Source organism: Sus scrofa, chromosome 2, assembly GCF_054392235.1.
Source record: "Sus scrofa isolate SSC_HxYL_T2T_F1_AM1 chromosome 2, Sscrofa_HxYL_maternal_Yorkshire_Landrace_v2.0, whole genome shotgun sequence".
Classification (NCBI taxonomy): Eukaryota; Metazoa; Chordata; class Mammalia; order Artiodactyla; family Suidae; genus Sus; species Sus scrofa.
Window position 1 is genome coordinate 67,158,765 of NC_139384.1, and position 25,346 is coordinate 67,184,110.

General features: G+C 38.8%; 1 protein-coding gene across 1 annotated transcript; it reads right to left on the bottom strand.

Annotated features, from left to right (window-relative positions):
• Positions 1-16,640: 16,640 nt before the first annotated feature.
• LOC146405429 (vomeronasal type-1 receptor 4-like) lies at positions 16,641-17,612 on the bottom strand. Its single transcript, XM_085010176.1, has one exon. It carries the CDS (start codon positions 17,610-17,612, stop codon positions 16,641-16,643), a length of 972 nt encoding a protein of 323 aa, XP_084866302.1.
• Positions 17,613-25,346: the final 7,734 nt, after the last annotated feature.

Sequence of the window (25,346 nt, forward strand, 5' to 3'; positions counted from 1 at the left end):
GGCCAGTGGGGCTTGTGCACAGGAGCTCCATGGACTGGGGAAAATGGAGACCCCCATTCTTAAAAGGTGCACACAGACTTTCACATGCACTGGGTCCCAGAGCAAAGCAAAATCTCTAAGGGAATCTGGGTCAAACCTGACTGAAGTTCTTGGAGGACATCCTGGGAAAACAGGGGTGAACATGGCTTGTTGTGAGGGAAGGACATTGAAAGCAAAGCTCTTGGGAATATTCAGCAGCCTTGCCCTTCTCTGGAGGTGGCAATTTTGGGAAAATCTGGCCCCACCCGTCAGTCAGCACTGAGAAGCCCCAGGGCAAACAACAATCCAGGTGGAATCACAGCCACATCTTTCAGTAAACAGGCTACCAAAAGACCCCTCAGGCACACAGCTGCCTCTAATCTCATCCAGAGACTAAGCCCCACCCAACAGAGGGATTGGAATCGGCTCCACCCACCAGTGGGCAGGCATCAGCCCCTCCCATCAGGAAGCCTACAGCAAGCCCCCCATACCAACTTGAGCCACAGGAGGGCAGACACCAGAAGTAACAGAGGCTACAACTCTATTATCTATAAAAAGGTCACCACACCAAAAACCTATAAAAAAGAAAAGACAGAGAACTATAACTCAGATGAGGGAGAAAGGAAAAACCCCAGAAAATCAGCTAAGCGAGGAGGAGATTCTCAGCCTCCAGGAAAAAGACCTTAGACTGTGGATGCTAAAGATGATGCAAGACATTGGAAATAAACTGGAGGCAAAGATGGAGAACTTACAGGAAACACTGACCAAAGAGATACAAGATATAAAACTTAAGCAAGAAGAGATGCAAAATACAATAACTGAAATAAAAAATTCACAAGAAGCAGCTAACAGCAGAATACAGCAGGCAGAAGAACAAATAAGCGAGGTGGAGGACAGATTAGTGGAAATTACAAATGCAGAAGAGAAAAGAGAAAAAAGACTGAAAACAAATGAAGAGAGTCTCAGAGAACTCTGGGACAATGCACCAACATCCATATTACAGGGGTGCCAGAAGGAGAAGAGAGAGAGAAGGAGACAGAAAAAAACATTCCAAGAGATAATAGCTGAAAACTTCCCTCACATGGGGAAGGAATAACTAACTCAAATCCAAGAAGCACAACAAGTACCATATAAAATAAACCCAAGGAGGAACATCCCAAGACACATATTAATCAAACTGACCAAAATTAAAGAAGAAGAGAAAATCTTGAAAGCAGCTAGGGAAAAGAAACAAATAACATTACAAGGTAACCCCAATAAGGTTATCAGCAGAAGTTCTGCAGGCCAGAAGGGAGTGGCATGATATACTTAACGTGATGAAAGGAAAAAACATCCAACCAAGATTACTCTACCCAAAAGGCTCTCATTCAGATTTGAAGGAGAAATCAAAACCTTCATAGATAGGCAAAAGCTGAGAGAATTCAGCCACACTAAACCAGCCTTACAACAAATACTAAAGGAACTTCTCTAGGCAGAAAAGAACAAGAGAAGAATGAAAGAAAAGAGAGCAGCAAAAACAAATCCAAAGCAATTAATAAAATGGCAATAAGAACATACATATCAATAATTACCTTAAATGTGAATGGACTAAACGCCCCAACCGAAAGACATAGACTGGCTGAATGGATACAAAAACAAGACCCATATATGCTGTCTTCAACAGACCCACTTCACTTCTAGGGACACATAGAAATTGAAAGTGAGAGGATGGAAGAAAATATTTCATGCAAACAGGGATCAAAAGAAAGCTGGAGTAGCAATACTCATATCAGACAAAATAGACTTTAAAATGAAGACTATTTTAAGGGACGAAGAAGGTCATTACATAATGATCAAAGGATCAATCCAAGAAGAAGATATAACAATTTTAGAACAGAGAGGAGACAAGATGGTGGAAGAGTAGGGGGACACATTCGCCCTCTCCCACAAACACAACAACAACAAAAAAAAAAAACATCTGCAGGATAAATGACTCGCACAGAACAGCAACCAATCACTGGCAGAAGAACCTAAACTCCAATAATGGGAAGAAGTTTGTGACATTACTAGGTAAAACAAGAGAAAAGAGGAGAGTGAGAGAAGGTGAATCCAAGATGGACGGGAGCTCCCGAAAGGGAACTGCAGAGGAGAAAGGGATCCTGCACCCTGGAAAGTCACCTACTCAGGGGAAAGATCAAACCATCTGAACTACGGGCACAGTCACCAAAAATTGAGACGCCTGGGTGGGGGCTGGGCACCGAGTCCTCGGCTCCAGAGGTTAGACCCCGGGAAAGGGCTGGGGGGCGGGGTGGAGCGGAGACTGCTTGGGAGCTCTAGAAACTGGTCTGTCAAGTTTGACGGAGCAGAGACTGCCAGGGAGACTAGAAAACAAAGCTGTTACAGAGGAAGGGAGCAATACTCTACGGACGGGGAAGTGGAAAGCCACATCAGAGGGAACCTGGGAGAAGAGCCTGGTCTGCACCTGTGCTGGGGAGGGGAGAGAAGAAGGGGTGGGTCCCCATAGAATACTCCCCACGCCACAGCAAGCTTACAGGCCCGCTAGCTAGCAGAAAGCTGTGCTTCCCAGGGCAACCCCTCCCCCCACTCCTGCCACCCCCTACGCACTCGCTGGACCTGGGTCTGCCTGCCATCCAGGAGGGCTGGCCTCAACAATTGCCTGAAGCCTACCACCACGGGGCTGTCCCTGCACAAGCCTTCTTGCCCTTTGGAGGGGCTACACCCCCAAAGAGCAGCACAAAACACCACCAGCCCCCGAGAAAAGGCCTGAAGCCCAGGAAAGCCAGAACAAGCCTAGCCAGGCCAAGAAAAGATCTGCCTACATTCTCAGTCTTTTCGAGTCACCCTGCCCTGGGGAAGAGCCTCCTGGGTTCGCAATGGCACAGCTAGCCACTCCAGCTCTCAGGAGGAGCTGCACTTCCACGGAACAATGGCACAGGACTGCCAGCTTCCGGCAGGACACCCTGCACCCCAGAAAAGCTACAACAAGTCTGGCCGGGCCGTAAAAAGATCTGCCTAATTCTCAGACAGTCTTTCTGAGTCGGGCTGTCCTGGGGAGGAGCCTCTTGGGTTGGCAGTGGCCCAGCTACCACCAAAGCCCTCAGGGGGAGCCAAACTCTCCCAGAACAGCTGCATAGGACTACCAGCTCCAGGCAGGACACCCTGCAGCCCAGAAAAGATACAACAAGCCTGGCCAGGCCGTGAAAAGATCTACCTAATTCTCAGACAGTCTTTCTGAGTTGGGCTGCCCTGGGGAAGAGCCTCTTGGGTTTTCAGTGGCCCACCTAGCTGCTCCAGCCCTCAGGGGGTGCTGCACTCCTGAGGAACAGCTGGTCCTGCCAGCTCTCTGCAGGACCTCCTGTAGCCCAGAAAAGCTATAATAAGCTTGGCCAGACTGTGAAAAGATCTGCCTACATTCTCAGACAGTCCTTCTGAATTGGGCTGCCCTAGGGAAGAGCCTCTTGGGTTCTCAGTGACCAGATAGCTGCTCCAGCCCTCAGGGGGTGCTGCACTCCTGAGGAACAGCTGCCCAACACCACCAACCCCCTGCAAGAACCCCACAGCCTAAAAACACTAGAGCAAGCTCTGCATGACCAAGTGAAATCTGCTACCATCATGGTGTGGACCTCCCAGTCCTGTCTGCCCTCAGGAAGCCCTCCTTTGCTTCAAAGAGACCCTGTTAGCCCCATCAACACTCCAGAAAAGCCACACTGCCTCAAAAAAGACTGACCAACAATGCCAGGCCTCAGGAAACATTCCACAGCAGTGACAAGGCAAACACTGCCCAGTCACAGAGAGTACAACTCCCTCAGGAAAAAGAAAACAATAAGCAATATGAAGAAATGGAGAAACCACCCCCAGTAAATCAACAGGAGAACTCACCTAAAGCAGTCAACAATGAAACAGATCTCTGCAGTCTGACAGACCTGGAGTTCAAAAGAAAAATAATGAAAATACTGAGAGGATATGAACACTAATGCAGATACCCTCAGAAAGGAACTAGAAAATATAAGGAGGAGCCAAGAAAAACTACAACATTCATTTCCAGAGTTACAAACAGAACTAAGGGCAGTAAAAACCAGAATGAATAATGCAGAAGAATGAATCATTGATATAGAAGATAGAATAATGGAAATCACACAGTCAGGACAGCAGACAGAAAACCAAATCAAAAAACAGGAAAGCAATATAGGAGACCTATGGGAAATATAAAGTGGGTCAATCTACGCATAATAGGAATTCCAAAAGGAGTAGAAAAAGATGGGGGAATGGAAAATGTATTTGAAGAAATTATCACTGGAAACTTCCCAAATCTAAAGGATACTGAGTTCAAGATACAGGAAGCACAGAGGGCCCCAAACAAGTTGAACCCAAATAGACCCACACCAAGACACATAATAATAAAAATGGCAAAAGTTAATGATAAAGAGAGGATCCTAAAGGCAGCAAGAAAAAAGCAGAATGTTACCTACAAGGGAACCCCCCATAAGGTTATCAGCTGATTTCTCTACAGAAACACTACAGGCCAGGAGGGAATGAAAAGAGATATTTAAGGTGCTAAAAGGAAAAAATATGCAATCTAGAATACTCTATCCAGCAAGAATATCATTTAAAATAGAAGGGGAAATAAAAATCTTTTACAACAAACAAAAACTAAAAGAATACAGCAACACAAAACCCAGGCTAAAAGAAATACTGAAAGGGCTTTTCAAAACCAAAAAGAAAGAAAGGAAAGTGAAGAAAAAAGGAAAAAAAAAGAAGAAGAGGAAGAACTAGGACTGAGGAAACCGCAATCAGAGAGCAGTCACTCAAATAAGCCAGCATACAGATTTAATCACGAACATGCTTCAAACAAAATAAAATTAAAAAGAAAAAATAAGAGTCATCAAAATCATAAAATGTGGGCAAGGGATGTTAGGAAATAAATAAATCTTTTTGTTTGTTTGTTTGTTTCTCTTCTTAATTTTAATAAAGTAATGAAGTGTTTGAAACTACAGAACCATCAGGCTAAAACACACAATTATAGGAAGGGCTTAGCATACTGAAAAAACAAGGTAACCGAAGCCAAAACCAAATATTGCATTCGCAAAAAATGAAAAAAAAAAAAAACTCAAGCAGATAATAACAGGAGACCATCCAACCAAAAAAAAAAAAAAAAACAAAGGAAGAATGTAGAACCCTAGAATGAACTGGAACACGAGGTTTAAAATGGCAATACGGCAACAAGTTTGACAATCTGGAAGAAATGGACAACTTTCTAGAATCTTACAGCCTGCCAAAACTGAATCAAGCAGAAACAGACCAACTGAACAGACCCGTCACTATAAATGAAATTGAAGAGGTCATAAAATCACTCCCTACAAATAAAAGCCCAGGACCAGACGGCTTCACAGGTGAATTTTATCAAACATATAAAGAGGAATTGGTGCCCATCCTCCTTAAACTCTTTCAAAAGGTTGAAGAAGAAGGAATACTCCCAAAGACATTCTATGATGCCACCATCACCCTCATTCCAAAACCAGACAGAGATACCACCCAAAAAGAAAACTATCACCCAATCTCATTGATGAATATAGATGCAAAAATTCTCAACAAAATCTTAGCCAACCGAATCCAACAACATACCAAAAAAATTATACACCATGACCAGGTTGGGTTCATCCCAGGTTCACAAGGATGGTTCAACATATGCAAATCAATCAACATCATGTACCACATTAACAAAAAAAAGTCAAAAATCATATGATCATCTCAATAGATGCAGAAAAAGCATTGGACAAAATCCAACATCCATTCATGATCAAGACCCTCGCCAAAGTGGGTATAGAGGGAACATTCCCAAACATAATCAAAGCCATTTATGACAAACCCACAGCAAATATAATACTCCATGGGGAAAAACGGAAAGCCTTCTCACTCCAATCTGGAACAAGACAGGGATGCCCACTCTCACCAATCTTCTTCAACTTAGTTTTGGAAGTCCTAGCCACAGCAATTAGACAAACAAAAGAAATAAAAGGCATCCATATAGGAAGAGAAGAGATAAAACTGTCACTGTATGCAGATGACATGATACTATACCTAGAAAACCCTAAGGACTCAACCCCAAAACTCCTTGAACTGATTAATAAATTCAGCAAAGTGGCAGGATATAAGATTAACACCAGAAGTCAGTTGCATTTCTGTATACCAGCAATGAAATATTAGAAAAGGAATACAAAAACATGATACCTTTTAAAATTGCATCTCACAAAATCAAATACCTCAGAATACACCTGACCAAGGAGGTAAAGGACTTATATGCCGAGAACCATAAAATTTTAATCAAAGAAATCAAAGAAGATGTAAAGAAATGGAAAGATATTCCATGTTCCTGGATTGGAAAAATCAATATTGTAAAAATGGCCATACTACCCAAAGCAATCTACAGATTCAATGCAATCCCTATCAAATTACCCATGACATTTTTCACAGAATTACAACAAACAATCCAAAATTCCAAAATTTAAATGGAACAGCAAAAGACCCAGAATCACCAAAGCAATCCTGAGAAACAAAAACAAAGCAGGAGGCATAACTTTCCCAGACTTCAAGAAATACTAAAAAGCCACAGTCATCAAAACAGTGTGGTGCTGGTATCAAAACAGACAGACAGACCAATGGAACAGAATAAAGAATCCGGAAATAAACCCTGACACCTGAGGTCAATTAATCTTTGACAAGGGAGGAAAGAACATAAAATGGGAAAAAGAAAGTCTATTCAGCAAGCATTGCTGGGAAACCTGGACAGCTGCAGGCAAAGCAATGAAACTAGAACACACCCTCACACCATGCACAAAAATAAACTCAAAATGGCTGAAAGACGTAAATATAAGACAATACAACATCAAACTCCTAGAAGAAAACATAGGCAAAACACTCTCTGACATCAACATCATGAATATTTTTTCAGGTCAGTCTCCCAAGGCAATAGAAATAAGAGCAAAAATAAACCACTGGGACATAATCAAACTCAAAAGCTTTTGCACAGCAAAGCAAACCATAAAAAAACCCAAAAAGACAACTTACAGAATGGGAGAAAATAGTTTCAAATGATGCAACTGACAAGGGCTTAATCTCTAGAATATACAAGCAACTTATACAGCTCAACAACAAAACAACCAATGGAAAAATGGGCAAAAGACCTGAATAGACATTTCTCCAAAGAAGATAAACAGATGGCCAACAAACACATGAAAAAATGTTCAACATCCATGATTATTAGAGAAATACAAATCAAAACTATCATAAGATACCACCTCACACCAGTCAGAAAGGCCATCATTAATAAATCCACAAATAACAAGTGCTGGATGGGGTGTGGAGAAAAGGGAACCCTCCTGCACTGTTGGTGGGAATGTAAACTGGTACAGCCACTATGGAGAACAGTTTGGAGATACCTTAGAAATCTATACATAGAACTACCATATGACCCCACGATCCCACTCTTGGGCATATATCCAGACAAAACTCTACTTAAAAGAGACACATGCACCCGCATGTTCATTGCAGCACTATTCACAACAGCCAGGATATGGAAACAACTCAAATGTCCATCAACAGATGATTGGATTCGGAAGATGTGGTAGTATATACACAATGGAATACCACTCAGCCATAAAAAAAGAATGACATAATGCCATTTGCAGCAACATGGATGGAACTAGACAATCTCATATTGAGTGAAATGAGCCAGAAAGACAAAGACTAATACCATATGATATCACTTATAACTGGAATCTAATATCCAGCACAAATGTACATCTCCACAGAAAAGAAAACCTTGTACTTTGAAAATAGACTTGTGGCTGCCTGATGGGGAGAGAGGGAGTGGGAGGGATCGGGAGCTTGGGGTTATCAGACACAACTTAGAATAGATTTACAAGGAGATCCTATCTAGACATAGCAGTGTTGAGAACTATGTCTAGATACTCATATTGCAACAGAACAAAGGGTGGGGGGGAAATGTATACATGTAAGGATAACTTGATCCCCTTGCTGTACAGTGGGAAAAAAATTTAAAAAAATAAAATAAAAAATAAAAATAAAATAGAAGCAGAAATAAAGAATTTCCCCAACAAACAAAAGCTAAAAGAGTACAGCAATAGAAAACCTATTCTAAAAGAAATACTGTAAGGAATTCTCTAAGAAAAGAAGAAATAGGAGGGAGGAAATCACAATTAGAAAGCAATCACTTAAATAAGCCAGTATACAGATCTAAAAGGGAAAAAACTTCTACTGTAAAACTGACAATAAACACAAGGGACAGTAAAAGGACAAATATGAACATGTTAAAGAAGGACCTCAAAATCATAGAATTTGGGAAAGGAAAGAAAGAAAATCTAGACTCTTTTTTTTAAATAATGTGTTTGAGCCTATATGACTATCATGCTAAAGCAAACAGATATAGGAAGGGGTTAATATACTTGAAAAACAGGGCAACCACAAATCAAAACCAAACATTATATTCACAAAAACTAAAAAGAAAAGTACACAAGCAAAAAATAAATGGAAATAATCCAGCCAGCAAAAGAAAAGAACACGGGAGAAACAGAATCAACTGGAAAACATGGTTTAAAATGGCAATAAACACATATCTATCAATAATTACCTTAAATGTCGATGGACTGAATGCTCCAAGCAAAAGACACATAGTGGCAGATTGCAAAAAAAGCAAAAGCCGGAGTTCCCATCATAGCACAATGGAAACAAATCCAACTAGGAACCATGAGGTTGGAGGTTCAGTCTCTGGCCTCACTCAGTGGGTTAAGAATCTGGTGCTGCCATGAGCTGTGATGTAGGTCACAGATGCAGCTCAGATCTGGTGTTGCTATGGTTCTGGCATAGGCTGGCAACAACAGCTCCAACTAGACCCCTAGCCTGGGAACATCCATATGCCATGGGTGCTGCCCTAAAAGGACAAGAGACCAAAAAAAAAGCAATAGCCTACAATATGCTGTCTACAAGAAAATCACCTTAGAGCAAAGGACACATATATATTGAAAGTGAGGGGATGGGAAATGATATCTCATGTCAATGGACAAGACAGGAAATCAGGTTTTGCAATACTCATATTAGACAAAATAGACTTTAAAATGAAGGCCATGAAGAAAGACAAAGAAAGACACTATTTAATGATAAAAGGATCCATTCAAAGAGAGGATAATACAATCATGAATATATATGCCCCTAATATAGGAGCAGCCAGATACATATGACAAATACTAACAAACATAAAAGTAGAAATTGATGGGAATACAATAATAGTAGGAGATTTTAACACTCCACTCACATCAATGGGCAGATCTTCTATGCAGAAAATCAATAAGCCAATAGATATCCTAATAACACAATAGAAAATTTAGAATTACTTGACAGTTCCAGGACACCATATCTAAAAAATCACAATATACATTCTTCTCAAGTGCACATGGAACATTCTCAAGAATTGATCACATACTGGGGCAAAAAACTCCCTTCAACAAATTTAAGATTATACAAATTATTTCAAGTATCTTCTCTGACCATAATGGTATGAACCTAGAAATCAATCACAGGAAAAGAAATGATAAAAAACTAACTACATGGAGACTAAACAACATGCTACTAAAAAGCCAATGGGTCAATGAGGAAATCACTAAGGAAATTAAACAATACCTCAAGACAAATGATAATAAGGAAACAACCATTCAAAGTCTATGGGATGCTGCAAAATCAATGTTTAGAGGAAAATTCATAGTGATATAGCCCTTCCAAAAAAAGAAGAAAAATCTCAAATTGACAAATTAACCCACCACCTACATGAACTAGAAAAAGAAGAACAAACAAAACCTAAAGGCAGCAGAAGGAAGGAAATCATAAATATCAGAGAAGAAATCAATAAAATAGAGATTCAAAAAAGAGTAGAAAAAATCAATAAAACCAAGAGCTGGTTCAAAAAAAGTTAACAAAATTGACAAATTTCTGGCCAGACTCACCAAGAATAGGACAGAAATAAACAAAATAAACAAGAAATGAAAGAGGAGAAATTACAATGGATATTGCAAAAAAAATTTTTTTTAAATAAGAGAATACCATGAACAATTACATGTCAAAAAAAGTTGATGACCTAGAAGAAATGAACTTTCTAAAGACAGACAGACCACCAAAACTGAATCAAGAAACTATGTCTAGATACTTACAACGGAGCATGACAATGGGAGAAAAAAGTATGTATACATGTATGTGTAACTGGGTCCCCATGCTGTACAGTGGGAAAAATGTGTTTGGAACATAACAATAAAAAATAATAATAATAATTAAAAAAGAAAAAGAACAACAGATCCACTGAACAGACAGATCTCTAGAAGTGAAGTTGAATGTCATAAAAAATACTCCCTACAAATAAAAGTCCAGGAACAAATATCTTCACAGGCCAATTCTACCAAACACACAAAGAGGAACTTAGACCCAACCTTAAATTTTTTCAAAAGGTTGAAGAAGAAGAACACTCTCAAAGACATTCTGTGGCACCACCGTCATCCTAATAGCAAAACCAGACAAAGATACTACCAAAAAAGAATATTACAGGGCAATATCTTTGATGAATATAGACACAAAAATGCTCAACATAATTTTAACCAACTGAATCCAACCACATATAAACAAGATTACACACCATGACCAAGTGGGACTCATCCCAGGTTCACAAGGATGGTTCCACATATGCAAATCAATCAATGTCATACACCACATTAACAAAAGAAAAGTTAAAAACCACATGATCATCTCAATAGATGCAGGAAAAATATTTGACAAAAACCAACATCTATCCATGATAAAAACTCTTGCCAAAGTGGTTATAGAGGGAGCATACCTTAATGTAATAAAAACCCTTTATGACAAAACCACAGCATATATAATACTCAATGGAGAAAGGCTGAAAGCCTTCCCAGTGAAATCTGGAACAAGACAACAATGCCCACACTCACCACTTTTATTCAACACAGTATTGGAAGTCCTAGCCACAGCAATCAGACAAACAAAAGAAATAAAATGTATCCAAATAGGAAGAGAAGAGGTAAAACTGTCACTCTACAGAGGACATGACACCATATGTAGAATATTCTAAGAACTCCACACAAAACCTACTCAAATTGATCAAAGAATTCAGCAAAGTAGCAGGATACAAGATTAACATTCAGATCCATTGCAGCTCTGTATATGAACAATGAAATTAGAAAAGGAATACAGAAATACAGTACCTTTTAAAATCACACCCCAAAAAATTAAATACCTGTGGAATAAACCTCACCAAGGGGGTAAAAGACTTATATGCTGAGAACTAGAAAACATTCATCAAGGAAATTAAAGAGAATTCAAAGAAGTGGAAAGATATTCCACACTCCTGGGTTATAAGAATTAATATAGTAAAACTGGCCATACTACCCAAAGCAATCTACAGATTCAATGCAATCCCTGTTAAATTACCCATGATTTTTTTCTCAGAACTACAACGAACAATCTGAAAATTTATATGGAGCCACAAAAGACCCAGAATTGCCAAAGCAATTCTGAGGAACAAAAACCAAGCAGGAGGCATAACTCTCCAAGACTTCAGGCAATATTTCAAAGCCACAATCATCAAGATAGTGTTGTGCTGGTACCAAAACAAATAGACCACCGGAACAGAAAAGAGAACACAGAAATAAACCCAGACACCTATGGTCAATTAATCTTCAGCAAAGGAGGCAAAAATATAAAATGGGGAAAAGATAGTCCTTTCAGGAATTGGTCCTGGGAAAACTGGACAGCCATGTGTAAATCAATGAAACTGGAACACACGCTCACACCATGCACAAAAATAAACTCAAAATGGCTTAAAGATTTAAACATAAGACAAGACACAATCAAACTCCTAGAAGACAATGTAGGCAAACATTCTCTGACATCAACCTTACAAATGTTTTCTCAGGTAAGCCTCTGAAGGCAACAGAAATAAAAGCTAAAATAAACCAATGGGACCTAATCAAACTGACAAGCTTTTGCACAGCAAAGGAAACCATTTTAAAAAGACAACATACAGAATGGGAGAAAATTGTTTCAAATGATGCAACTGACAAGGGCTTAATCTCTATAATATACAAATAGCTTATACAACTCAGCAGCAAAAAAAGCCAACAACCCAATGGAGAAATAGGCAAAAGATCTAAGATTTCTCCAAAGATATACAGATGGCCAAAAATCACATTTAAAAATGCTCGATATCACTAATTATTCAAAAAATACAAATCAAAACTACTGTGAGGTACCACCTCACACCTGTCATAATGGCCATAGTTAATAAGTCAACAAATAGCAAAGGCTGAACAGGGTATGGAGAAAAAGGTACCCTTCTACACTGTTGGTGGGAATGTAAATATGTACTACCACTACGGAAAACAGTTTGGAGGTACCTCAGAAAACTAAATATACAACTACCATATTACCCAGCAATTCAACTCTTTGGCCTATATCCAGACAAAACTTTCCTTAAAAAAGATACATCCATCCATATGTTCATAGCAGCACTCTTCACAGTAGCCAAGACATGGAAACAACCTAAATGTCCAAAGACAGATGAATGGTCAAGAAGATGTGGTATATACACACATGGAATACTATTCAGCCATAAAAAAGAATGAAATAAGGCCATTTGCAGCAACATGGATGGAACTAGAGACTCTTATACTAAGTGAAGTAAGTCAGAAAGATAAATTCCATATAATATCACATATCTGGAATCTAATGTATGGCACACATGATCATTTCCACAGAAAAGAAACTCATGGACTTGGAGTACAGACTTGTGGTTGCCAAGGGGGAGGAGGAGGGAGTGGGATGGACTGAGAGTCTGGGTTAATAGATGCAAACTATTGCATTTGGAGTGGATAAGCTATGAGATCCTGATCTATAGCATAGGGAACTATATCTAGTCACTTGTAATGGAACATGATAGAGGATAATGTGAGAAAAGGAATATATATATATATATATATACATAGTGTGTGAGAGAGAGAGACACAGAGAGAGACTGGGTCACTTTGCTGTACAGTAGAAAATTGACAGAACACTGTAAACCAACTCTAATGGAAAAAGGAAAATTATTAAATAAATAAATTATTAAATAGCTACTAACATGCAAAGTTTTCCATAGAAACCAACCACCCTGGTTTGAATTTGTTTTTTGATATCAGGGAGAAAATTTATCACTAGACAAGGTATTAGAGCTCTCTGTATACTGGGTTTGTAGTTTCCATTTATTTTGCTGTTGAAAAATTTCTATTTTGGATTCTTTCCTTTTTCTGAGTATGTAATTAAACCTCAGACCAAATAAATTCATGGGGAAGGGGCTCTAATACTTTTCCTCTAGAACCTTGAATATTAGCTTCTACTTAATTTATTTCTATTTCAGTTGAATTGGGTGGGCTGGCCATCTGTTCCTCTCTGAAGGGGTTCTACCCACAAGGCCATCTGACCTACCTAATAGCTAAGGTATAATTGTGGGGTGGAAGAAAACCCTTTAGCAGTCAATTATGGCCTCTATGATGGCGGTTGTGACTAGCCACTTATCTTTCTAATTCCTCTGTAAATTGGTAGCATCTTCTGAGAGTAGAGGTAAAATAATTTTATAATTTAAAGACCTGTTACTGTACAAAGAATCTAAAATCTTTGATATTGGGTATAGGACACTTCTGCAAAGACACAGCATAGGAATGCCCGAAGTTGGCAGAATTTGACCATGAAGACCTGGAATTTAAAAGGAGTTATAAGTAACTGCAATATGAGCTTTATTGTGTTTCTCTGTGCTCACCTAAATTCACTTCTGATTATCAGTGTTTACATAAGTATTCTCCAGGCCTTGCAATCAATCAGAAGTGCTCTCTATAAATTTTTTAAAGAAATATAAGTTGAAACAACTACTGAGTGCTTTACGGGCATTTTGCTGGAATTTTAAGATTTAAGATAACTGGCTGAAGTAACAGAGCTGGGTTTTGAGGGGTGAGTGATACTAGAATCCAAGGGGTTCAAAAGGTCATATGGAGGATAAAGTTAGGGAGTTGGGGATAGGGGAGCCTAAGAGGGAAATGAAGGGAGATTTACATCAGATTTTTTTTAATTTATTTTAAGTCTTGCTTATGTTCTTTCATTTTATTAAGGGATTCCGTAAATGGCCATCACACAAAATTATGTTTCCTTTTCAATTTGATCTTCCCATAAATACCAATGTTATAGTTATTTATGATGAAGTGTCTATAAAACTTTTCCAAACATGGACATTTTGCCTATTAAAATGATTCATTATCTTGCCACTGATTTTCATTTGTGTGTTTATTTCAACAATAGCTCAATCTAGTAAGACTTTTAATTAAAAGACACAGAGATAACTTTTTTAGATTTAGAATAAATTCTTACCATAATGAACCAAGCATCCCTATTGTGGGTGCAAATAATTTGGCTTCAATGATCCAAAAGTTTACTCCCCATATAGTCTAGTAAATTAATGATTTTTTTCACACAAATTATATGGATGTTGTGGTAACATAAAATGGTGTCTCTGTTCTGTCATGAAAATGTGACATGACTCCAGTCATAAATCCAAATAATTGACACTGGGCAGGTGCTATTTGAATGAGACTTTTTTAGCACTAAAAAAGCAATGATGGTTGAGACAGCAAATGCTCCTATAGTCTGGAAAACCTTATGACAAATACCTCCAAAAGCCGGCATTACCAGATGAAGAGAGAGATGCTGTGATTGCTTTCTCATGCCCCAGTCTATTTGGCCTCCAAATAGATCAGAAAGCAGTGACCAGATAAAATATTCTCCCTGATCATAAAGTCAAGTTTTCACAATATCTACAAAGGTGGAAGGAATAACCTAATCTGATTTTTATATGAGGGACCCACAGAAAACTTGTCTAAACAGACTCTGGTGGGCGAAAACCATGAAATCACCAAACTCTGAGGCTGGCTTTAACTCCAGTCTTATAAAGAGTCTATACCTACTCTTCTGCCTTTAGTTTTTCTCCTTAGGGCAAATGACAGAACAGACACAGACAAAGAAAAACAGTGATCTTTTCTGGGAGGGAATAATCAATAAAAATGAAGGTCAGTTATTTACCATATTTTTATTAGAGTTGCTGTGACAAAGGAGAAATTTCTACACATATTTTCTCCTGTTGATTTAAACACAGGGAAAATGGACTCATAGCTTCATTTCCACTTGAACTTCCAGGAAGAGATCTAGATGGCTAACATGTTAAGAACTTTTACCTTCACCACACTAAGTTTGTGCTCACAGAAACTCTCACTTCTATAGCCTAAGAGGGAAGGGAGTGGGGTCCACCTACCATCCTGCCAACTGCAACAACTGTTGGTGAGAAAGAGAAGTTTCCATCAACTTTTTTTAGTTCTTTCAGCTAGTTTAACAATTACACTGACACGTGACTAAAAATTATTTCAAATTAATAAGAAAAAATTTTTAATTCATATGAAGAAGTCTCATAGAAATTAGATTCTTAAAGTAAAGAAGTCACATGTATATCATTTTTAGAGAAAGAAACAATTACTTGTGAAGATTTTCCAAAACAAAAGGTTTCGTTCCTGAGTTAGCAAATTTATGTAGAAGTAACAAAGTTGATCATATAACTTCCTTAGTCTAGAATTCTCAAATCTGGTGATAATGTTTCTAGTCTCCCAGTATACAGAAAATACATTTATGTAAGAGATTTATTTCCTCTTTCAGGATTGGGGGAGCTGTATTTCTAAAATATACTTTTCTTTCACCAGCTGTTTCTTAAGGAAATTTTATTTACTATATTCAATATGCCATTGTAGCATCTTGGGATGGCCTGTACTGAGCAGCAATATGGTCATCAAAATGATCACAATATGAATTTTTGACAATCATTGTAGAAAATGTAAAAAAAAAAAAAAGCACTCCATCCACATGCAACATCTCAAATATGTTTTATTCCATAAGTCAGCTTTTATCTCAGTATGTTCCCTAAGCTGGATGGTTTAAAGTAATGTAAAATAAAAATTATTGGTTGCCAAGGGGGTTGGGGGAGGGGTGGATTGGGAGCTTGGGGTTAATAGATGCAGACTATTGCCTTTGGAATGGATTAAGCAATGAGATCCTGCTGTGCAGCACCGGGAACTATGCTTGGGGTTAATAGATGCAGACTATTGCCTTTGGAATGGATTAAGCAATGAGATCCTGCTGTGCAGCACCGGGAACTATGCTTGGGGTTAATAGATGCAGACTATTGCCTTTGGAATGGATTAAGCAATGAGATCCTGCTGTGCAGCACTAGAACTATGCTTGGGGTTAATAGATGCAGACTATTGCCTTTGGAATGGATTAAGCAATGAGATCCTGCTGTGCAGCACCAGAACTATGATGGAGCATAGTAATGTGTGAAATAGAATGTGTATATGTATGTGTAACTGGGTCACCATGCTGTACAGAAGAAAAAAATTGTATTGGGGAAATAACAATTAAAAAATATTAATGCGCTTTTAGAATTCTACATTACTAAAGTTGTGGAGCAAGAAATTCTAATCTTATGACCTTTGTGTCAGAGAATTGTGTGAGGAAAACTGTGGAGAACGTTTTCTCATCTTAACAAAAGTACATTTCAGAAAAATTTGTCTGTTATGATTCTTGATCAGCAGAAAAGGACAGATGACTGGATAACAAAAGGAAAGAAAAACAGTGATGTTCTCCAACATTTTTACATTATGTTGATAACTTGTATAGATGGTAAGACAACTGTTTGTTGAATAAAAGAATACAAAACAGATCACTAATGCTAGGATTGTGTGTGTGGCCTTGATTTCAGGAGAGGGTCCTGGGCAGAGGCTGGTCCTGTGGATATACTGAACTGACTTGCGATGTGTTAAGAGGAGCCTCACCATGTACGCAGTGGTCCAGATCATGAGGAACACACACAGGAAATCTCGGGCCATCATGGCCCCTAGAAAAACAGCATTTGGAAGTGTATTACTTTCTCTGCCAACACAATATGTCAGAGAGAATGTTCGTCCAACAGTAGTTGTGTTGTTGGGGGCCATAGAATTTACAATGACACAGGTGTAGATCAACATGTTCATAATCCAGAAAAAAAAGAAGGGAGGAAAAATGTATGTTGAGATTTTAGGCTTAAGCCACGCCCACCAAGAGTTATTGGGAGTGATAATACAGGCCTGAAACATACTCAAGAAAGTCGTTGTACAGAGGGAAAGACTCCGATTGACTCTGTAAATGTACAGTACTGCTCTACAACCTACGTCATCCAGAAAACTTCTTATTCCAAATGAATTTAGTATTTCTGGAACCCCAATGAAAGTAATTGTCATGAAGTTTACTAGAGTTAAATGGGTGAATATAAAATCTCCGGGCTTCTTCTTGTGAGACTGAAACAAAAGGGTATTGATATTTAACAGTAGTAGATATGTATTCCCGATAAAACCAACAACAAATTGAGAGAGAAAGACTATTCCCAAAATAGTGCCATTTGTAAGTGTAGTTTTCATTGGCCTTGTGCTTTGGATCACTTCCTGCATGGCATAAAAAGGAGAAAAAATGGTTTGTAGCCTTTCTTAAAATAACTAGATTCTATAGAAAGTACATGATGTATGATCACTCTCTGCAATAAGATGTACAAATGCTCTGTAACGATATTCAGGAAATTCAGAATTAGTTCCATAAGCATATGTCAAAGATTGTGAAGTCACTTCAGAGGAATGCTAGAGTTGAGGCAAAGCATATCTCACTTATAAAACCATTACTGTAATATATTTGCAGAAAGAAATAAATCCAGTATCCTGAATGACAACTTTTTAGTCATTGAAAAGAGTATTTTAGGTTTATAGAAATTCTATTTAAGTCGTAGATATATACTTTAAACTTCATGTAAAATTTGGGGATTCACTTTCATCTTCTGACACAAACATTATGAAATTAAGATATATCAATCCATATTATCATGTTCCTACTGTACATGACACACATAATAGATTTTGCCATTCACAAGAAGATCCCATCCCCAGAGCAGCAAATGACTATCCACCTATGTAAATTCCTTTTCCAAACCCTTTAGAGAGTTTGTCTCATTATTCCCAAAATTTAATTCCTTCCAAACCACAGAATAAATATCAGATCAGCTCATAGGTCAGTTCACTGTATCCTGCGTCTCAGCTCTGAAAATTTGCTTCATCTTCTTGCTCCACCCTGAAGTGATAGCTTCTCTTGCAGCTTTCTCTAGTAGTGGGACCTTTTACTCAAATGTCTCTTACACCACCAGGCTTGTAGTTGGGAATGCCCTCTTTGACTTGCAGCAAGCTTGAAGATAATTATCCATCACTCTATCTTGGAAAAACTTATCATCAGTCTACAACATCCATCACTGCCCTTGTTGAAATAACCTGCTGAACCAATGTCACTTCACTCTTAAGTTCTTGACTCTCCACAATTCAACTCCTGTTATGTTTCTTCTGATTATAGTATCCATGCATATGATCTGTTTGATACCCTCATTCTATCACATTTGTTATTTCCTTACTTCCAAAAATATTGTCCCCATCAAGCTCATTTGCTCTTTTTCTACTTAAATATTAGAAATACTCAATACTGTGTAATAACATGTGGGAAAAGAATCTGAAAAGGAATGGATATGTGTATATGCATAACTTATTTACTTTGCTGAAGGCCTGAAATTAACAGAATTTGTAAGTCAATTATACACCAATAAAAATTTTTTAAACTTGTCATTACCAAAAACAGAAACATTGTTTTCAACATGAAGCATCTCATTTTGATATTACCAGGTAATTCCAGGTTTATCTATCTTATTCTCTGACTTCCAATAATATGAAGCTTATTTAAAACTGAAGACATTCGAGATTCAGAAGTTGCAGAAATTATGCTTCTTGGAGTTTCCCTTATTTTACTAAAAACGGAAACTCCTGGGAATTAAACTTTCTTAAATTTCCTTATATGGGGACGTTTTATAACTAGAACATCATCAGGACCTGGAAAATATCTCTTCATACTCCATAAATCTCTTATAGCTTCTTTTCCTCCTGACCTAAATGTCCTGGATCCATATTAAAATCATTTCCTGCAAAAATGGCTGAAAAGAAGGAGGCAAGATGACAGAAGAGTAGGGGGATGCGCGCACCCTCTCCCACAAACACACAAAAAAAAAACTCGCACAGGACAGCAACTGAATGCTGGCAAAAGAACTTAAACCTTCAAAAATGGCAAGAATCTCTTGACATAACTGGGTAAAACAAGAGAAAAAGAGAGACAGAGAAGGGGAATCAGAACCAGACTGGCACTCCTGAGAGGGAACTGTGAAGGAGAAAGGGACCCACACCCTGGAAAGTCACCTAATCAATGGAAAGATCAACCCAGTCGGAGGGATCTCCAGACACCAAGAAATGCACAGCAGAAGGTCTGAGATCTTAAAAGCAGAGTGAGAGCCACACAGATCATCCGAACCACTGGCACAGACACCAAAAACCAAGACACTTGGGTGGGGGCTGGTCACCAAGACCTAGGCTCCTGAAGTTAGTCTCTGGGAGCTGGCTAATGTTGGCATTGTGGAGACAGCCTGAGGAACTAGGAAGCAGCGAGTCACGGGTTGAGGGAGCAATAGCTAGGGGCTGGGGAGTGGAAAGCCACAACAGAGGGAACCCAGGAGAAGGTCTGGACCCACAGGAGCGACAAAGTGCCCGTGTTGGGGTGTGGAGAGAAGGAGGGGCGGGCAGCCATAGAACACTCCTTGCACCCCAGCGGGTGTGCTTGCCCACAAGCTAGCAGAGAGCAGAGCTTCCCAGCACATCACCCCTCCCCCACCCAGCGCAAGCCTGGCCGAAAGTCATCTGCCATCCCAGTGGACTGGCCTCACCACCCACGGGAGGCCAACCACCACCTTGGCTTTCCCCAGCCCAGCCTACCCAGACACAGGAAGTGCCCCACTCCTAGGGAGCAAGCCTGCCAGAACCGCCTGCCCTCAGAAAGTGCTCCTTTGCCTCTGAGTGAGCCACTAGCCCCGCCCATCCTCAGGAAGTGCTCCACTCCCGCTGAAGCAAGCTGCCCAGAATTACCGCCCTCAGGAAGAGCTCTGCAGCCCAGGAAGAAAACTTCAAGCCCTACCCAGCCACAGGAAGTGCACCTCCACCACGTGTGCACCAGCTAGTCCCACCCACCCTAAGTAAGTGCTCCTTTGTATCGGAGTGAGCTGATAGCCCTGCCCACCCTTGGAAACTGCCTCACTCCAGTGGAGCAAGCCGGCCAGCACTGCCCACCCTCAGGAAACACCCTCTGCCTCGGAGTGACATGGCGAGCCCTGCCAACCCTCAGGAAGTGCCCCACTGCCTTAATGCAGGCCAGCCAAAACCACTTGCCCTTGGGAGGCACTCAGCAGCAGCACCAGGGCAAAACCTGCCTGGCCACAGGGAGTGCACCTCAACCACGAAAAAGAAAATAACAAGCAAGATGAAGAACCTCAGAAACCATTCCCGGTTAAAGCAACAGGAGAACTCATCTAAAATAGTCAACAATGAAGCAGACTTCTACAGTCCGACAGACATGGAGTTCAAAAGAGAGATAGTGAAAATACTGAAGGAATTAAGAGAAGATATGAACGGTAACACAGACTTCCTCAGAAAAGAACTAGAAAATATAAGGAGCAAAGAAAAACTAGAAAATTCATTTGCAGAGATACAAACTGAGCTAAGGGCAGTAAAAATGAGAATGAATAATGCAGAGGAATGAAATAGTGATGTGGAAGATAGAATAATGGAAATCACCCAATCAGGTCAGCAGACAGAAAACCAAATGAAAAAACATGAAACAATATAAAAGACCTATGGGATAATATAAAGCAGACCAATCTATGCATAATAGGAATTCCAGAAGGAGAAGAAAAAGATAAGGGGATTGAAAAGAAATTTGAAGAAATTATCTCTGGAAACTTGCCAAAACTAAAGGATACTGATTTCAAGATACAGGAATTACAGAGGGCCCCAAACAAGTTGAACCCAAACAGACCCACACCAAGACATATTATAATAAAAATGGCAAAAGTTAATGATAAAGAGAGGATCCTAAAGGCAGCATGAGAAAAGCAAAGTGTCAATTATAAGGGAACCCCCATAAGGCTATCAGCTGATTTCTCTACAGAAACTCTATAGGCCAGGAGTAATGGCAAGAGATATTTAAAGCATGGAAAGGAAAAAAATATGAAACCTAGAATACTCTATCCAGCAAGAATATTCTTTAAAATAGAAGGGGAAATAAAAAATTTCTCCAGAAAACAAAAGCTAAAAGAATACAGCAATAAAAAAAAACCCATTGTAAAAGAAATACTGAAAGGGCTTCTCTAAATTAGAAAAAAAAAAAAAAGAGGAAGGACTAGGATGGAGGAAACCACAATCAGAGAGCAGTCACTTAAATAAGCCAACATACAGATCTAATCACGAAGATATTTAAAATACAATAAGATTTTTAAAAAGATAGCAAAAACATAAAATGTGGGCAAGGGAAATAAATAAATATTTTTTCTTTCCCTTTTTTCTTTTTTTTCAAATTTTATTATGGTAATTAAGTGTTCAAACCTACACAATTATCAGGCTAAAACACAATTATAGGAAGGGGTTAACATACTTAAAAACAGGACAAGCACAAAACAAAACCAAACACTACGTTCACAAAAAATGAAAAGAAAAGTACTCAAGCAGAAAATAATTGGAGACCATCCAAACAAAAAAAGAGAAGTCCCCATCGTGCCCTAGTGGTTAATGAATCCGACTAGGAACCATGATGTTGAGGGTTCGATTCCCTGGCCTTGCTCAGAGGGTTAAGGATCCAGCATTGCCGTGAGCTGTGGTATAGGTTGCAGACACGGCTCGGATCCTGTGTTGCTGTGGCTCTGGCGTAGGCTGGCGGCTATGGCTACAGCTCTGATTTGACGAACCTCCATATGCTGCAGGAGTGGCCCAAGAAATGGCAAAAAATACAGACAGAAAGAAAGAAGGAAGGAAGGAAGGAAGGAAGGAAGGAAGGAAGGAAAGAAGGAAGGAAAGAAGGAAGGAAAGAAGGAAAGAAGAATCATAGAATCAACTGCAAAATGAGGTTTAAAATGGCAATAAATAAACATCTATCAATTATCACCTTAAATGTCAATGGACTGAATGCTCCAGTCAAAAGACACAGAGTGGCTGATTGGATCATAAAAAAAAAACCTTCAATCTGCTGCCTAATAGAAACTCACCTTAGGACAAAGGACACATATAGATTGAAAGTGAGGGGATGGGAAAAGATGTTTCAGGCCAATGGACAAGACAGGAAAGCAGGAGTTGCAATACTCATATCAGACAAAATATACTTTTAAACAAAGGCCATAAAGAAAGACCAAGAAGGACAATATTTAATGGTTAAATGATACAGTCAAGAAGAGGATATTACAATCATCAACATATATGCCCCAAATATAAGAGCACCCAGACACATACAACAAATACTAACAGACATAAAAGCAGAAACTGATGGGAATACAATCCGAGTAGGAGACTTTAACACCCTACTCACAGCAATGGACAGATCCTCTAGACAGAGGATCAATAAAGCAACAGCGATCCTAAAGGAAACAATAGAAAAGTTAGACTTAATTGACATCTTCAGGGCATTACATCCAAAAAAAATCAGAAAACACATTCTTCTTAAGGGCACACAGAATATTCTCAGGAATTGATCACATACTGGGCACAAAGCTAACCTCAACAAATTTAAGAGTATAGAAATTATTTCAAGTATGTTCTCTGACCACAATGGCCTGAAACTATAAATCAACCACAGGGAAAGAAATGAGAAAAAAACCTCCTACATGGAGACTAAACAACATGCTACTAAAAAACCAATGTCTCAATGAGCAAATCAAGAAAGAAATTAAGAAATACCTCGAGACAAATGACAATGAAGACACAACCACTCAAAAATATATGGGATGCCACAAAAGCAGTGCTCAGAGGGATAGTCAGAGCAATAAAGGCCTTCCTCAAAAAAAGAGGAAAGATCTCAAATTGACAACCTAACCCACCACCTAAGAATTAGAAAAAGAAGAACAAAATAAAACCTTAAATCAGCAGAAGGAAGGAAAACATAAAGATCAAAGAGGAAATCAATAAAATAGAGATTCAAAAAACCATAGACAAAATCAATCAATCCAAGATCTGGTTCTTTGAAAATATGAACAAAATTGACAAACCTCTGGCAAGACTCACCAGGAAGAAGAGAGAAAGAACCCAAATAAACAAAATAAGAAATGAAAAAGGAGAAATCACAACATACTATGAAAATACAAAAAAAAAAATGTGAGAATACAATGAACAATTATATGCGAACAAATTTAACAATCTGGGAGAGAGAAATGCACAACTTTCTAGAGTCTTACAGCCTGCCAAAACTGAATCAAGAAGGAATAGACCAACTGAACAGAACAATCAATAGAAATGAAATTGAACATGTCATAAAAACACTCCCTACAAATAAAAGTCCAGGACGAGATGGCTTCACAGGTGAATTCTATTAAACATACTGAGGAACTGGCGCCCATCCTCCTTAAACTCTTTCAAAATGTTGAAAAAGAAGGAACACTCCCAAAGACATTCTATGGCCACAATCACCCTAATTCCAAAATCAAAGATACCACCAAAAAAAAGAAAACTATAGGCCAATATCCTTGATGAATATAGACGCAAATATTCTCAACAAAATTTTAGCTAACTGAATCCAACAACATATTGAAAAGATCGCACACCATGATCAGGGGGGATTCATCCCAGATTCACAAGGCTGGTTCGACGTATGCACATCAATCAACATCATATACCACATTAACAAAAGAAAAGTCAAAAACCATATGATCATCTCAAGAGATGCTTTGTCAAAAAAGCATTTGACAAAGTCCAACATCCATTCATGATCAAAACTTTCACCAAAGTGGGTAAAGAGGGGACATTCCTGAACATAATCAAAGCCATTTATGACAAACCCACAGCAAATATGATACTCAATGGAGAAAAGCTGAAAGCCTTCCCACTAAAATCTGGAACAAGACAGGGAGGCCCACTCTCACCACTGCTATTCAACTTAGTTTTGAAAGTCCTAGCCACAGCAATCAGACAAACAAAAGAAATCAAAGGCATCCAAATAGGAAGAGAAGAGATAAAGCTGTCACTATATGCAGACGACATGATACTATACATAGAAAACCCTAAGGACTCAACCCCAAAACTACTCAAACTGATCAACAAATTCAGCAAAGTAGCAGGATATAAGATTAGCATTCAGAAATCAGTCACATTTCTGTATACTAACAAGGAAATATTAGACAAGCAATATGAGAACACAATACCTTTTAAAATTGCACCCCAAAAAATCAAATACCTGGGAATACACCTGACCAAGGAGGTAAAGGACTTATATGCCAAGAACCATAAAACGTTAATCAAAGAAATCAAAGAAGATGTCAAGAAATGGAAAGATATTCCATGTTCCTGGATTGGAAAAATCAATATTGTAAAAATGGCCATACTGCCCAAAGCAATCTACAGATTCAATGCAATCCCTATCAAATTACCCATGACATTTTTCACAGAATTACAACAAACAATGCAAAAATTACATGGAGCAACAAAAGACCCAGAAATGCCAAAGCAATCCTGAGAAACAAAATCCAAGCAGGGGGCATAACTCTCCCAGACTTCAAGAAATACTACAAAGCCACAGTCAACAAAACAGTGTGGTGCTGGTATCAAAACAGACAGACAGACCAATGGAAAAGAATAGAGAACCCGGAAATAAACCCTGACACCTGAGGTCAATTAATCTTTGACAAGGGAGGCAAGAACATAAAATAGGAAAAAGAAAGTCTGTTCAGCAAGCATTGCTGGGAAACCTGGACAGCTGCAGGCAAAGCAATGAAACTAGAACACACCCTCACACACAATGCACAAAAATAAACTCAAAATGGCTGAAAGACTTAAATATATGACAGGACACCATCAAACTCCTAGAAGAAAACATAGGCAAAAAACACTCTCTGACATCAACCTCATAAATATTTTCTCAGGTCAGTCTCCCAAGGCAATAGAAATAAGAGCAAAAATAAACCACTGGGACATAATCAAACTGAAAAGCTGTTGCACAGCAAAGGAAACCCAAAAGAAAACAAAAAGACAACTTTCAGAATGGGAGAAAAT